The sequence below is a fragment of the Pieris rapae genome, chromosome 17 (assembly GCF_905147795.1).
Source record: "Pieris rapae chromosome 17, ilPieRapa1.1, whole genome shotgun sequence".
NCBI lineage: Eukaryota > Metazoa > Arthropoda > Insecta > Lepidoptera > Pieridae > Pieris > Pieris rapae.
In genome coordinates this window covers 7882406-7900113 of record NC_059525.1, presented here as the reverse complement: position 1 = coordinate 7900113, position 17708 = coordinate 7882406, and the positions used below count along the sequence as shown (strand labels likewise).

At 31.9% G+C, this 17708-nt stretch overlaps 1 protein-coding gene across 4 annotated transcripts; it reads left to right on the top strand.

Moving 5' to 3' along the window:
* Positions 1–197: 197 nt before the first annotated feature.
* On the top strand, positions 198–15781 carry LOC110999533 (facilitated trehalose transporter Tret1-like). Of its 4 annotated transcripts, none has more exons than XM_045631922.1 (8): positions 198–518; positions 1308–1405; positions 2561–2695; positions 3192–3275; positions 3656–3934; positions 4470–4590; positions 5074–5208; positions 15068–15781. In XM_045631922.1, the coding sequence occupies exons 1-8, from the start codon at positions 476–478 to the stop codon at positions 15598–15600; spliced, it is 1428 nt and encodes a 475-aa protein (XP_045487878.1). In that variant the 5' UTR covers positions 198–475; the 3' UTR covers positions 15601–15781. The 4 variants fall into 4 exon arrangements, with proteins under 4 accessions (XP_045487878.1, XP_022124320.2, XP_045487879.1 ...); XM_022268628.2 differs by lacking the exon at positions 15068–15781 and adding an exon at positions 5871–6530; XM_045631923.1 differs by lacking the exons at positions 198–518; positions 1308–1405; positions 2561–2695; ... (2 more) ...; positions 4470–4590; positions 5074–5208 and adding exons at positions 7392–7751; positions 9324–9421; positions 10361–10495; ... (2 more) ...; positions 13293–13384; positions 14317–14451 and having other exon boundaries at positions 15068–15202.
* The last annotated feature ends 1927 nt before the right edge of the window (positions 15782–17708 follow it).

Sequence of the window (17708 nt, the reverse complement as noted above, 5' to 3'; positions counted from 1 at the left end):
AATCATAAACAAACAATGCGCTGAGTTGACAGTTCAGAGACAGTGAAAGAACTAAGCACGACATTAAGTTTTTACCGTAATTGGCAACATTAGTAAACAGGTATTAAACGGATTTTTTTGTATTGCCGAAATATCAGGACATGTTTAAAACGGGTTTAGCTACTCATAACTACGTTGATGTCAGATCTCAGAAGGCTTTGAGGAAAACAGTACGTGTGTGCGTGAACAATATATTGAGAATCTTTATATAAAAAATATATTTTTTTTAATTTGTTCATATTTGTTCTGTGTACCGTATTGCTATAAACTATAGGTCATTCGATACTGGAGATTTCCTTACGATTTTTCCCGATAATCTTAACATTAAGTACTAAACAAATGAATGTGAAATGAGTCAGAAGAGAAAAGTTAAGAAAAATGATATATTTAATCGGTGATACTGTTATAATTTGAAGTATTATTTATTTCCCTAATAATGGAGGATGGGAGAAAGTTGCAGTATGTGGTCACATGTGCCGGTAAGTTTGTTGCAAATAAAGTATACAATATTTTATATTTTGTAGAAAATATAGTAACGCAATCTTGATACAAATGTGGTCTGTGTTAGGTTTTGTTCTATTTGGAGTTCTAATGTGAAACGATTTTAACACGAAGCTTATCCGCAATAGTCAATTGTTTACTAACCAATACTCGCATAGTCGTAATTGTTACGAACGAACCTAACAAATTGGATCAATAGACTGCAAAAATAATATTATCGTAGTCAGTTGATCAGTGTTATGTTGTTTTCGTATGAGTAGCCTAATTATAACAGTTATAACGTAATTGAAATATAAAAATACATTACGTGCCTAAATAAATGCTAACAATGCATCATCAAAACAATATTATTGTACATGTATTGGGCGGACATGTATTTCATAAACATTTTGGCATAAACGTACAGTTAATGCGAACATAACTAAATAATATATATATGTCGCAGCCAACTAGCTTAATTTAGCCATTCAATTAACAACCTAACCATTTAACTAAACGGCGCCGTTTAACTAACGGCCTGAAGGATGTTTAGCCAGTTGATTAAGCATGATGATATAATATAATAGTCTATCGCTGGCTCCCTTTGTGTACGGGACATGATGAAAACCAAATGATAACAGGGTAAATGACATCAACGGGTTTAAAAAAACATTTCACTGAGGTTAAGAATATATACCTATCCTTAATTTTTTATTCAAATGTTTATAGAATTTAAAAAATCGGTTCAGTACTTTTTAGGCAGTCCGTTACAAACATTTTGATTACAGTATCGATACTAACGTCGACTATGGGTTTCATTAATACATGGGCAACACCAATGTTAAGGAAGTTTTGGCTGGATGAAACCGGTTTTCAATTTAATGATGTGAGTATTTTTTAAGAAAACTGACGGATTACATTCTAATTTTTTTAATTAAAAATATTCTAATTGTAAAATTGCTAACATAAACTGATTTTTTGAGAGAAAATAAATGTTGGATAGCCGTGGTATTTATTGTGGTGAAATACTGTTTGAGGAAAATGATACATTGAATTTGAAACTTTTTGCATCTTTGGTTGTAAAACACGTTTACTGACTTGCTCACAGGCAAACTTTCAAGGAAGTGTATAAAATACTGGCCTTTCATTTCTAATATGCATTATCTCAGAGAGACTCAGAACTAAAAGTTATACTGTTAATTACTAATTTAAAAATCAGTTGCGTTTTCCTTAACCATACGAGTGGGTGTTAAATTCTTGGCAGAATAATAAATTGTAATTTAGTTAAACATAACATCTCAAATATTACTAAATTGATATTCTTTTCGGAGTCATTTCCTTCCACTTTTGTAATCTCTATGATCTGTCATTTCATATTCGTGTACATAAAAAGGATAAGCAAATAGTTGATTGTATTACCATTGATACCCAATCGGGGATCGAACTCGTTGTGAGTTCAAGACTGCTCACTGCTCTAGAATATTATAAGTGCCGAAATAAAGGATTCGCGAAACTGCAGTACAAAGAAACTTCGTCCATTATCATTTAGAGACCTGGACGTTCCAGTAGAAATCAAATCGAAACCAACAAAAAGAGATGTTATATTAAACCGACTACTAATAAATCTTTAACAATGCTTCATACAGTCTTCAATGAACTTAAACTTGAAATAAACTATTTAATACTTACTATTTTTATTGTCTATTTGTTGTAGTCCCATTACTTTTTACGATATAATGCAATTTTAAGTTAAATTGTTTAGCTTAAGGTATTCATCGGGCCTTTATCGGTTTTTTATGAAATCTTTTATGTTCGTATTACGTAATCCAATAAATATGTTTTCTATTTTAAATTAGTACCGCTTAACGGTTTTTAGGTTGGCCTAACATACAACCCATATATCTAATCAAATCTTTTTTTCTTGCCAAGCCTTCTGCTCCTAGGAAAAAATCGGAACCTGCAATGTTTTCCTCAACACTGTTCTTGTATATTTTTTAATCCCTTTTATAGTACATTAAACACTTATTACTTATGTTTCTAGGGGGAAACAAAATGGTTTTTAAAGATAACACCAATAGGATTGTTGGTTGGAACTGTATTTGCAGGATACATTTGCGACAAATTTGGCCGACGAACTTCATTATTAACTGCTACAGTGGTCGCTGCTTTTGGATCGGTAATTAATATAATTTAATATAGTTTGGTGTCTACGTGGGTAACACTGAAAATGTTTGGAAAATGAAAATCGGGTTTCTGTAGAAAGGTGCCAATACTTTTATTGTTTTCTGCTCCTCTCTACACGTCATTCATATGTTATTCCATTTGATAGAACCACTGAGAAAAGCAGTGGGCCCATTCTTCCACGCAATGTATTAATATATTTACGTTACTGTTTCTTCCCGAAAATATTAACGACAACTAGGATTACATTAAATTTGAGTTATTATATTTAATATTAGTACATGGCCACCGACAGTGTGAAAGCCTCATCCAAATTTTTCCATTTCTCATCTTCGCTACTATTTTCCAATCAACTTCCCAGGTTTCTGGTGGGCATTCTCTTTTTTTCTTCCTACTGGACTTAGTTACTGGTAAGGGTACTTTTCACTCATCTGTCATCACAAACGCACTAAATAAGGAATAGTATTGAACAAAATTTTCTACTTTTTCAGATTTTTGCTGCGTTATCATCAGCAGCATGGATGCTGTATGTAATGCAGGGTTTTTGGACATTCGCTTTGGGTATAGTATGGACCGTATGTATCTATGTATATTATGTTCAATAACTTTCTCGTACGTTTTGGGGCGAATAAAAACATCACTTGTAAAGTTACAGTTTCAATCCATTTCTTTGCGATTAGAACATTTGATTGATAACTTTATTTACTTTATTATATCATCTCTCTTGCATCTATTTCATGCATTAAATTAGTACTGTAGTACAGAAATACTGTTTGAATAAATTTTTGTCTTTCCGTTTATTTCTACCCTGACCTTTTTGCCTGAGATTTTTTTACATTGTTTTCTTACGAATTTAATATACAGTACAGAAAATAAATGACAGAAATGTATGTATGTATATACATAGCACCGACCTAGCTAGTAGTTTTTGTATAGTAATTCTTCACTTTCCCAGGTTGGAAATATCTATATGGCAGAAATTGTTGACCCCGATATTCGTGGAGGTCTAACTTTGGCGACAAGATTTATGTTCCATTTCGGATGTATTTTAATGGTATGGATAGGAGAAGCGGTTTCTTATAGAGCTATGAACAATTGGATTATAATTGCACCTTTGCTGTCCTTCGCAGCGATTTACCCAATACCAGAGACGCCTTATTATCTATTGAAAGTAGGAAAGGAAGAACAGGCTAGAAAGGAATTGTGTAGGTTACAGGAAAACGTGGGGACTGAGGTATGTGAATGCATGTTGTTGAATATAGTTTCATCAAACGTACCGGAGTATCTATTAATATGACATCTAAGTCTAAAATAAATAATTAAGTATTCAAGTTGTTTATATTCTTATCACTCTCCAGAAATGTGCTGAATTTCATAATAATGATGTTCTAGCGACACAATCATCAATGGCTACAATCTACATTTATTGATACCATACCTGGATCCCGCTAACAAACTTATTCCGACCGTTAAGAATACATACAACTTTTCGACTTTAGCCATTGTAGCCTCTAGGCTGAGCAGGCCATTTGGGGATCCTCTCTCTTTTCTCCTCAGTTCTAAGTAGACTACATCCTACTTCCACAATATCATATCATAAGAAACCCAATTTTTATGTGTCAATAAATAACAACGTGTTTCGAAAATTTGGAATCGGTTTCTAAGTTAAATAAATATTTCACTTAGAAATAATAAATGTTAATAAATAAATTTTGCATACGAACCTATTTTATATGATAGATTTAGTTGATGATAAAAATTTATTGCAGGACATTGATACTCAATTTGAAAAAATGAAGATGCATGTCACAATGGAGATGCAAAATCCAAGTTCGTTCTTCAAATTCTTTAGCAATAAAAGGTATCGAAAAGCTCTAATTATAACATTCGGTGAGTACAGTATTACAATGAGTTTGACACAGTGCTAAATGCGGACAATTTCTCACAAATATTTTACACGGATTTTGCGTTAGTACTTGGTCAATCTCTAGTTTTTAATAGTCTTATCGATTATGGTCGACTTCAAATAAAATTTACTGAACCTTTTCATAAACCTTTTAGAATTGAATGTATGCTAATTATTAAAAATTTTGATGTTTGTTTTATTAACTTAAGATTTTTGATCTTTGAAAGTATAATAAAAATGATATGTGAAGTGCAAGAGTGCGAAATTGAACGAAATAATAGCCATCATTTAAAAATACATAGATGACAAACAAACATTTATGGTACATTTTGCTTTGCACCGTAGTAACTCTTCACTTTTCCAGAATAAAAACCTGATTATATAAAACTATTTTTTTGTATATTCTTGAGTTTCCGTTTAGCAACACATTTTGTGATTATAATCTATTAATATAGATATCGTTACAGGTTTAAAGTTGTTCTACATTTTGTCGGGAACAGCAGTGATGCAAGGATTATACATTACAATACTTATAGAAGGCGACATTAAATTGAATCCCAGAAAAATGGTTGATTTAGATGTTGGGATAAAAGTTGGTATTGGTGAGAAGTATTTTCGTCTTCTATGTTCTTTTTACTATTCATTGCTGTTTTCTCTAGTATTACCTCGATTATCTGGTTTTGAGAGCCGACACGGGGTAATTATTTAGCTCGTATAGAAAATCATCAAAATATTCAACCAGCAAGGACCTTTCGCTAAAGATGGTGTTCTTTTTCTTTTATTAGGCAAATCGAAACCTGGACTATCGGTACCGCTACTGGAATTGATAAACTTTATATAAAGCCTGTAGAAGAATTAAGGATAATAGCTTTCATTGAAATCTATATTTTGTAATCATTTCATGCTATGTAATGGTTAATTGAAGCACAATTAAAAATATATGGTACTTTGCTTATAAATGAATTATACATAATTTAGTTAGTTTACCAATGTAAAAGAGATTTTTTTGTGAAAGCCTAGCCTATAGAGACTTGGTCTGTTCCATAATGTATGGATAAAGTACCAATACCTACGCAACACATAAATTATTCGGAAGATAAAAGTTCCAATTAAGACACTTCGTTTCATCACGAATAGCGCTATCTGACAGTCGTGAAACGCAACAGTAGTGTTTATCCTACCAATAAGTAATAAATAGCTTATTTGGAACTATCCGGACATTGTGAAACCTTTACTGTATTAAATGAATTATAAATTTCAACAGGTATACTCTCTGCCCTACTAGTGGACCGAGTGGGTCGTCGCATTCTTCTCTTGTGGTCCTTCATCGGATGTAGCCTGTCATTTGCCGTTCTTGCACTATACTTTGGAGTCCGAGATTATTATACTCAGGCGATCCAATCCATTGGTTATATAATATTTTCTGCTTTTATTATATTTGTCATATCAAATTCACTTGGTTTAGCCTCTGTTAAAGAAGTCATAGAAGTAGAGTTTTTCCCTCTTAATGTAAGAGTAATGGCTGTTGTGTCTCTTCATGTTTTCGGAGGACTTGGTTATCCATTAAACATAGGAGTTAGAGAATTTGAGAAGTCAGCTGGGCGCGTGAGTGTGTTTTGGACACTTGCTGGAATTGCAATCCTTGGATTTATTTTTACATACTTCGTCCTACCTGAAACGAAACGTAAGAGTTTGAAAGAAATTCAAGAGATGCTTCGAGGTGATGATAATGTCAGCGAACAAGAAATGACAACAATACAAGAAAGAACAGAGAGGTTTAGAGAAAGAGCTGCTTAGAGTAATATATTGTAAAATAATTGTTGAATTAAATAAATTTGTTAAAAAGTCTTTATCTTGAACTTTGATAACCAATATTCGCAGCTAACTTCCATAGTCTTAGAGATCGTCATTTCACTAACAGGTTCCTAATATGGCCGCAAGCAATTAACTTCCAGTTCGCTGTGCCTCATGTTTTAACTATGGTTTTATTTAGTGGAATATAGCCTATAACAACCTTTTTAAGATAGGTTTTATCATCTATGACAATGATTAATTTATAGTTGTATCTATGCGACGAGTACATTTAGAACAAAGTGTTAACCGCCGCCCATGGACTTACATACTTAAACGAACCAATGCATTGCTTAGGGTATACGTGCCTTTCTTTAAGGCTTCCAAATAATATATATATATATATATATATATATATATATGGCCTGTAAGTACATAGTATAAAGTCACCTGGTTCCACAGATGTATATTATTGTTAATCGCTAAACTAAATAATGATTATTACAACTTATCAATTAGGAACTGTTTAATTTATTTCTCTACAATTCTATCGTTAGTAAAATGGGTTGGATAAAGCGATCGAAAAATAAGTTAATTATACATATAAAAAATATTTGTTATTTAATATTCTAAGGACTTTCTAAAATTCAAAACCAGCTGTAATTGGATTGCCCATAAAACTTAATTAGTTTTTCCATATTCAATCATTCAATCATTTCTATATAAATAGTCGTTCTATACCCGATAATCTCATTAAATGTATAATTGAAATACACTTTGTTGCAAAAAAACTTGTTTAACAAATTTTTTTTTTACGAGTCCATTTTGAAATAGTTTTATGGAGCAAGACAACATCGGTGTATTTTAAAGAGTTAGATCCTACAGGTAAATCAGGCATTAGGTATTGTGTGTGTTGTCGAAAAAATTTGTTTGGTTTTCCCAAGATGGCTCAATACAAGGTCGTGTATTAAACTGGTTTAGGTATTTATACCTAAGTTGATGTCAGATCTCAAAAGGCTTTGAGGAAAACAGTACGTGCGTGCGCGAACAATTTATTGAGAACCTGTATAATACAATTTAAAATCGTTTAGTATTTAAAAAGAATATTCATATTTGTTCTGTGTAACTGTCTTTATTGCATACTAAAATACGATACAGAGATTTGTTTACATCTAAACATAAAAATCGTTTAAATTCATGAAGTAGTAAACACCTGAACATAAAATTGAGGAAGATGTTAAGAAAAATGAAGGAAGATACATTTAATCGGTGATATCGTTGCAATTTGATGTATTATTGATTACCCTCATAATGGAGGATGGAAGAAAGTTGCAGTATGTGGTCACATGTGCTGGTAAGTTTGTTGCAAATAAAGTATACAATGTTTAATTCTTGGTAGTAAATGTAATAGGACGATCTTGATACAACAAGCCTAGTAGTTTGGCGCAAAGATTTTGCGTTTGAAATATATGGTCTATGCTAACAGTAGTTAAAAAAATCGAGTGTGTGTATGTACACGCGTTAGAAGTTATACTTCTTTGGCGTATGGAAAACAACTAAAATGCAGTAGTGATCAAGGATAAATATTAAAATTAATCAAACAGATTTTATTTAAATAAATAAATTTTTAGTAAATACTATCACTATCGTATATGAAATTGTTTTAAAAACACCAAAATAATATTTATTTATTCACACTGTTTAATTGTACTGTTACGAAACACGTGTACTTAATATAAAAATACTAGATTATACTAGAATATAACTTGAACATATTTATCGATTTCCATGCCACCTAGACCTAACTTTACGATGTCGAATTCAGGTGTTGGTTTGCGCGCGCATCGTAAAAATTCACTCTCATCATTTTTCTCCATCGCGCCAAAAGTAACTTCAAAAACTTTATATAGTTATTGTTAAATTTTCTAATGTAAAATGATCTTAGCACGAAGCTTTTAAGCCACATATTTCAACCTCCACCATAGTTACTTGTTTACTACTTCTTGCATAATACTGGCATTGTTTGTACCTATTTTTTTTTCCTGGATACAAAAATATTCAACATATTAACAATTCACATATTAATTATAACAATTATTGTAAGATTTGAGTACTAATGATTGGCCAAAGTGGCGGTTTGTTTTATTAAGCTGATCTGGCAATCTGGTAAGAGAGATATATAATAGGTATGATATGATTTATCATGATGTTTATAGCGTAAGAGTTCAATCCTACGATTCAAGCACGAAATATAGAATACGCAACAGTTAGATACCATGAAGGTCATTAGAAAATGACATTGCAATGTATTTATTTGGGTTTTATAAAAATCTAACAACGCTTATTTAGTGTTCTTTAAAAAATAATTTAAGATATTAGAACACTTGATTACATTTTATAAAGTACCTAGCAGACTCGCCCAAGCGTTGCTGTGGATAAGGTTTTTGTTATATTACTTGAAAGGTAGATAGCTTATATGACACGTTGGTACCTTTAACACAGCGCCATCCGTTAGAATTGTATCAAATAATAAACAAGTAATTTGCAATAAAATAAAATTGCTATTATTATTAAAGATCTAAGCTATCCAATCTCTTAAGTTGGACCAGATTGCTCACGATGTGCCAATTTAATTTAAAATCGGTTAAGCAGTTTAGGAGTCCATCGCGGACAAACATCGTGACAGATTTATTTATATTAAGATTAACAGACAGACATACCAAACTAGTGGTAATACATCCATATATCCTATTTTATTAAATCTTACCCATATACATATTTGGATATTCTGTAAAATTCTTATTTCCTATGACCGGCTTGGCTGACAGAAAGCCAAGAATCAAACCATTCAAAACAGAACTGATATTGAACTTGCAAGACCGCTGATCTGTGTTTCGACTTGTACAAGTAATCAATTTGGTTACAGTATCTATACTAACCTCCACTGTGGGTTTTATTAATACATGGACAACACCAATGATAAAGAAAATTTTGCTGAAAGAAACCGATTTTCAATTTAATGATGTGAGTATTTTAGTTAAAGAGATATAAAGGAAAAGTGGTTGGAGAAACAATAGATTACTACGTCATTTGAAATTTTGTTTGTTTTTTATATTAAAGTTATATTAGTTTTAAAGTATAAAGTGATGAAAATGAAATTGTGGTTAAATACTGTTTCAGGAAAATGATAACATGAAAATTGAATTTTTAGCATATTTACTTTACCTAAATATCCTGTATATTGTGTATAATAAAGTTTTTCTTTCTTTATTTGATAAACATGTTATTAGACCACCGACAAACTTTGAAGCTTAGTTCTTAGTTCTTATCTTTCATTCTTGATATAAATTGAGATTCAGAACTAAAATTATTGGAATATTAAAAAAAAATACCAATAGCGCTGAGAAAACTTGGTTAATCTCAGATTTGATTTTTCTAATAGACAAGTAGGTGATTAAACTACTGTGCCACGTGCTCCCGTTAAAAAACAGCGGAAAAAATGTACCAATACATGTTGAAAACTATAATACAAACATCGTGAAGCACTATTATTGTTATTGTTTCTACATTCAAGTTTAATTTATATCATTGTTACCTTTTGAAAGTAATTTGTTTAACTTTTTTTTTGTTTTTTATATATTTTTTTATACCTTCGCCAGTGTCGTGTAGACGGAGAAGGCACGAAGGAGATTCATCGGTTAAAATAATAATTATGCACCTAAAAAAATAATTGAACTTTCATTGTTTTGTTATTTTTTTTATTAGCATTTTCCTTTTTTGTTTAATTCAATAATGTTTCCTATTTTAAATTTATTGATAATTTTCTTTTTTTTAATTAAGGCAAGTAAATAGCCTCCTGAACATAGGAAAAATGAAAATCAGAACCCTAAATACTGCTCTTGTCTATATTTTAATGCCTTTTATATAAAAAAACGTTACTATTATCACTTATAACGTTTCTAGGAGGAAATTGAATGGTTCTACTGGATAACACCAATAGTATTGTTGGTTGGAACTGTATTTGCAGGATACATTTGCGACAAATTTGGCCGACGAACTTCATTATTAACTGCTACAGTGGTCGCTGCTTTTGGATCGGTAAGACAATTTGCTGTTGCTTTTGTTTTATTAATTTATATAAGGCATATTAAACGAAAACGGGCCGTCCGCAACGGCGCGTGGATTGCCACACGGATTTTGAGACTATTTACATCAAATCATTAATCTTTTAATTTTTTTTAATAGAACAGGGGGCAAACGGGCAGGAGGCTCACCTGATGTTAAGTGATACCGCCGCCCATGGACACTCTCAATGTCAGAGGACTCGCGAGTGCGTTGCCGGCCTTTTAAGAATTGGTACGCTCTTTTCTTGAAGGACCCTAAGTCGAATTGGTTCGGAAATACTTCAGTGGGCAGCTGGTTCCACAAACGTACTACAAAGTATTGGTCAAAACTTCGCAAGAATGAATTCGAGTTTATGATTGCTGTGCTACCGTCTATCGCGGGAAAAAATAGATAGGGCTTTCTTTAATCAACTAAGCAGCGAGATAATTTGTTTGTAGTAATTAATAAATAATAACAATATTTATCGATAAAATCTTGATTCACTTGAAGAACTTTTAAACCTTTTACAGAAGTTATGTACATGCCACAGCTAGCTAGCTTAATAAGCCGTTTAATTAACAATCCAGCCGTTTAACTAGGGGCCTGAAATATGTTGAGCCACTTGATCATACAGCTGGACAAATTACTTAGATCGATGACGTTTCATTACTTGCCTAGCCTGTTGGCTGTTAATTTAAATTTAATTCACCTTTCTGCCACTCCCAACTGGAAACGAAACTCTTCAAACTGTTAATATGCCATCGGCAAACCACAAATTTGATGGTGTTTTCCAGAGTTCCATGAACAACAAGTACAATGGCTTTTATATTGTATTTTTATTATAGTGACAATAATAATGAGAATTTGATTCAAGCACTATCATTTTAAAAGTAATATTTTTTATGTCATATGTTTCATCCTTATTATTTCCAAATAAAGACTCTATCGTACGAATGGCTTACGCATTAGCCAGCCGGTTTATTGAATGTTGTAACCAATGCTACGGCCGAACACCTGTCACGCCGCTAGTTAAACGCCGTTTAGTTAAAAGGCTAGGCTGTTGAACGCGTATTTAAGCTAATTGGCTGCCACATCCATATTATTAATAGTTACAATTACTTAATCATAGGGTTTAAACAACATTTTTATTTAATGTTAATATTTTATTAATCAGGCGTTAAGTAATCGCACAGGATCAGCTGTGTTCTTCTGTTCGTTATAAATATGTTTATATTTTTATTCACGTTAAATTTTTTAATTTCTTAGAGACAATATATGTAGTACAAAAAAAATAGATTAAAACGCGGACGGAGAGCGGGTTCTCAAATTATGCGTTACTCTTTGAAAAGAATTGTACAAAAATGGCGATACAAATTGTTGGCAGGCGCAATAGACGGGGAAAGATCAAAAGGATTTTTGCTTCGGATTCTAACACAACGGGAGAGATAGTGGGTCGGTTTTGAATTGACGAACTTCCAGTTTCAGACATAGATCACTTGTTTAAGCGAGCGTTACAATATATAAATTATTTTACCGTTACTGATTCAGTCGTAAAATTTGTAAATCATAATATAAGTATAGATCTGCAAATAAAGGTAGAATATTATTAATGTCTTTAAAACTTTTCAGATCTTTGCTGCATTTTCTTCAGCAATATGGATGCTGTATATAATGGAGATATTTTGGACATTCTCAGTAGCTACAGTATGGAGTGTATGTATCTGTGTGCACGTTCAATAACTTAGTCAGCTTGTGACGAGAACATCACCTGCCCTTAAATTTTGCTTTTCTATCTTGTGAATCTGATTTGTGATGTGTTTTTGTGGGAATGAAGTTTGAATGACTTTTTGTCTTTCTGTTTACTTCCCAATACACTCATCGGGGGAAAATTATCTTTACATCAATTTTGATACACAGTACTGAAAAGAGTGACAGAAATGTTACTCCATCGATTCATAGCACAGAACTTGGTAGTAGTTTCTGCATAGTAATTTTTCATTTTCCCAGGTTGGAAATATATATATGGCAGAAATAGTTGACCCCGATATTCGTGGAGGTCTGACTTTGACGACAACATTTATGTACCATTTTGGAAGTCTTTTAATGGTATTGATAGGAAAAGCGGTATCTTATAGAGCTTTGAATAATTGGATTATAATTCCACCATTGCTGTCTCTCGCGGCGATTTACCCAATACCAGAGTCCCCTTATTATCTGTTGAAAGTGGGGAAGGAAGAACAGGCTAGAAAGGAATGGTCTAGGTTGCAGCAAAACTCGGGTACTGAGGTATGTGAGAACGTTAACACTTATGTAGTTAAGTCAAGTAGACTTTGTTCATATAAGTTCTGGAGTTACATAGGGATTTGTATTATGACCCCTGTTATACAAACATATCTGTATGACATAAATACAAAATAATAAAAAAAACATATGTAAAAATAAACAGAAAAGGAGACTCAAAATCTGAATTTTAATTATTATAGAAAAATATACTATCGGTCTAGTAGGTACAGAGTCAATACTTCAAAATGTGAAAAAAATAATAATAAGCAATTATGCCAATAATAGCGCTCAATCCTCTGCATCATGAGCACACCCCACATACACATCCTCTCGTACATACTGAAGGTTTTACACCATCACACTACACAGCCGAATTAGGTATTACTTAGTTTAATGTATTGAATGTAATTTTCCTTTTGTAAATGTTTTAACATTTATGTAGATATTATGCATTCTATACATTTTTAGATGATATGAGTCGTATGCTGTTAATATAAATTTATTGCAGGACATTGATACTCAATTTGAAAAAATGAAGATGCATGTCACAATGGAGATGCAAAATCCAAGTTCGTTCTTCAAATTCATTAGCAATAAAAGGTATCGAAAAGCTCTCATTATTACATTCGGTGAGTACAGTAGTACAATGAGTTCGACACAGTGCTAAATGCGGACAATTTCTCACAAATGTTTTACGCGGAGTTTGCGTTTAGTACCTTGTCAAACTCGTGTTTTTGGTTGTCGCTTATCATCTTTAATCCTCGAAAATTTACTGACCTTTTTCGTAATTTTAAAATTAAAGAAATTATTATTTAAAAAATTGAAGACTTACGCCCTAACCCAATAACCTATCTCAATCCACTTTTAGATAGAAATCTTAATCCACATGATAAACGTGTGCCAATAACAAATCGACGGATTGTAATTGCCATCTGCCGATACAAGCTATCCCTGGTAGGTCTGATCGGTGTAGTACCTTTGTATGAAAATGACAGTTCAACTGTGCCAATATCCTATCTTAAGATTTTAACTTACTCCAGTTTTTTAAATAATTAAAAAGCTATTTTTAATTATTTTTAAAACTGTATTTGACTTGTTTTAAACACAAACATGTATATTTTAATATTATTTGTACGGTTTTATTTACTTTATTTGGTTTATATTGGAGATTGATCGACTGTCACGGTCTGACAATCCACAATCTCAGATTGTTCTCAAATTCGAAATGGTGGATTAGTTATTGGGTTCGGGCGACTAAAGCAAGTATAATAAAAATGACATTCTCAGTTAACTATCACCATAAAATAAATAAGTAAATATTTGTAAACATGAGTAGTACTTAACTTTTTTCTTGTCTTTTTTTTGTTGTTTTTTTTGAATTTTTCTATCAAAAAAATACCTCCCCAGAGTGCAAGGAATAAATATAAAACACTAAAATTGGAAAACGCAAAACTCCAAGACTTGATGGGTCTTTGATACTTGCGTTTAGCATTTGCGATTATAATCTATTTATACAGATTATATTGTTTCAGGTTTAAAGTTGTTCTATATTTTGTCGGGAATAGCAGTGATGCAAGAATTATGCACCACAATACTTAGAGAAGGGGACATCGATTTGACCGTCACAAAAATGATTGATATAGATGTGGGGATAAAATTTGGCATTGGTGAGAAGTATTTTCTTCTTTAATCTTCTTTTTACTATTCTTTGTTGTTTCTACTATGTTTATAAGTCACAGTGTACGGTTACAGTTTAATTATTTAGTTTGTAAAGAAAAATATCAAATGTCTAATCAAACTAGGAACTTTAGTTTTAGTATTTTTCTGCGAATCTAATCATGGTCTCTCAGTAGGTACAGTACTGGAATTGGATAAAATATAAGACCCATATCAATTTTTTTCTATATAACGATTTATTATAGACAGATTAATTTGGTTATGTATTATTTCATAATCTGGTTTTTGTAATAACTTTTATTCCTGATATTTTCACTATTCTGTGTATTGGTCAATTGAAGTACAATTCAAAATACGAGAAATCAAAGAGTGTCGCTACAACCCATATTTATTTCGGGTGTTAGATTTCTGTATATGTTATAAAAAGACTAATTTTTATGTGTCTGGATTCTGCCGCATTGTTTCTTCAGGATTTTTTCCATCACCGTAGGAACAAGTGTATAATGTTCCAAAGATAAACAGTATTTTGCTTATAAATTTATTTAGTGAAAGCCTAGCCTATAGATTACATATTTACTGTATTAAATGAATTATAAATGTCAACAGGTATACTCTCTGCCCTCCTAGTGGACCGAGTGGGTCGTCGCATTCTTCTCTTGTGGTCCTTCATCGGATGTAGCCTGTCATTTGCCGTTCTTGCACTATACTTTGGAGTCCGAGATTATTATACTCAGGCGATCCAATCCATTGGTTATATAACTTTTGCTGCTCTTATTATATTTACCATATCAAATTCATTTGGTATAGCCTGTATTAAAGACGTCATAGAAGTAGAGTTATTCCCTCTTAATGTAAGAGTAATGGCCGTTGTGACTCTTTATGTATTCGGTGGAATTTACTATGCATTACAGATAGGTTTTACAAAATTAGAGAAGTCAGCTGGGCGCGTGAGTGTGTTTTGGACACTTGCTGGAATTGCAATCCTTGGATTTATTTTTACATACTTCGTCCTACCTGAAACGAAACGTAAGAGTTTGAAAGAAATTCAGGAGATGCTTCGAGGTGATGATAATGTCAGCGAACAAGAAATGACAACAGTACAAGAAAGAACAGAGAGCTTTAGAGAAAGAGTTGCTTAGAGTAATATCTTGTAAAATAATTGTTGAATTAAATAAATTTGTTATAAAGTCTTTATCTTGAACTTTGACAACCAATATTCCCAGCTAACTTCCAAAGTCTCAGAGATTCACTAACACGTTCCAAATATCGCCGCAAGCTCTATTAATTTCCCGTTCATTGTCCCTCATGTTTGAACTACGGGTTTAGTTATTGGGGCTGTATATCCTATAAAGAGGGTATCTCTTTAGAAAAGCATATATTTTTTTAAATTGATACACAATTTATAGAAGTTTCGATGTGATATAATGAACGTTAATTAGAATTGATGCAGTTACGAGTGCGTGGCGACCCTGAGGATATGTAAGTCAACATCCACAGATATCTATTACTGAATTTTAATGGAACGAACGACGTAATAAATCTGGGCATTACGAATGTTAATTCAAATTAAACATAGAAGATTACAGTGTTTTAGTTTTAAATTATAAATGAAAAACGAACAAAACATAAGTGCAACAGCTGTTTAAATGTTTTTTATACAATTGTCTGATTTGAATAAATTGCAATCTTATCTCTGCATTCTTGCAGACGAGATAAGATTACCATAGACTGTACGAAGAATGCGGTTTTCATTAACTAGGAAAGTCTAAAAAACCTTTCCCCGGGCTAATGTTGCTAGCAGCCGGTCCTTTAATCCGGGATCTTGCGGCGGCTTGGTAAACACTAATCTTCGCCAACGTTGCTTTATCACAGATTAATCGACAGATATTTTGGTTAGTACTAAAAGTATGATGGGAAATTGTTCTTATTTTAAAAAATAATATCCAGCTATATAAAATAATATGGAGGATGAAACTCACAAAGACAATGCTAATGACCAACAGTATAGAAAAGCAGAACAGTATCGGTCGATTGAGAACTTCTGAAATAAACAAACAATTATGTTTAATGATTAACTGGGAAAACAAATCAGCTTTGAAAAGAACAATAACTATTTACAAACTGAAAGGTGAATTCAACATACTTGGAACAAATTCTAAAGTCTAAAGGAAATTACTATAAGCAAAATGCTCGTAACACTTTAACCAAAGCCATGTCAAGCTGTCTAAAACTGAGGAAGGAATTTTGTAAATTAAAAAAAATATATAAGTATTTTAAATTGGAAAAAATAGTGTAAATTATTAAAAAAAATAGATTTATATATACAATAAGCTTAAGTTTAATTTGTTCTTTACCAAGGAATAAAAAGGCTTTATATTATAAAAAGTAAATACAAAAGAAAGAAGATTATGGGACTATAAATTAGTTTATTAGAAATAATAATCGGTCACAAAGCTATTAAGAATGAAATCACAAAAAGCTATGGAAAAGTGCCAAGCTAGAAAAACACTTTTGGTGATTTTAAAGAAGACTTATTATCTTCCTTTACATTCATTATGTTCATTTTCTAATAATATAGAGAAAAGATATTTACAAATAAATAAATACATACCAATTCACACAATAAATGTAAAGAAATAATTAATCATCTTTTATTTAGGCTATTACTTAAGATGTCATATTGAACATGGTGTAATGGTTGCAGCTCCTTATAAACGTTGTGTAAAAGAAAAACACCTTGGTGATTTAAAAGAGTGGCGGAGAGTTTAGTCTTCCGTTCTACGCCCTTGATTTGAGAACTGGCAGTAAATGTAAAATTAGAAGCATTCAATGTATATTTCTTTTTTGACGTTCATAAGTGTACATTATGTTACCTACATGAATAAATTATTTTTGATTTTGTTTTTTATTTACGCTACCATTGTAAATATTGCTATTTGTAAAAGCGAGAAAATGCCGCCAGCGTTAAAGGTACACTTAAAATGTGTTTTAATTCTCCTTTAATTTTTAATTATTTTTATTATTTCTACCTACAAATCGAAGAAAATACCGTATATTTGATATCATTACTAATAAAACAGTGAGTAAAATTCGCAAGATTTTAATTTCCAAAAAAAGTTTAAGGAAAGGCCCTGCTCCGAATTAACGTCTCTGCGAAATAATCTTTGACCAAAAAGAAATGGGACTCTCTTCTGAGTTATTTCCCGAAGCACTCGTTTGGAATAAATAAATATAGCTCTGATACAGA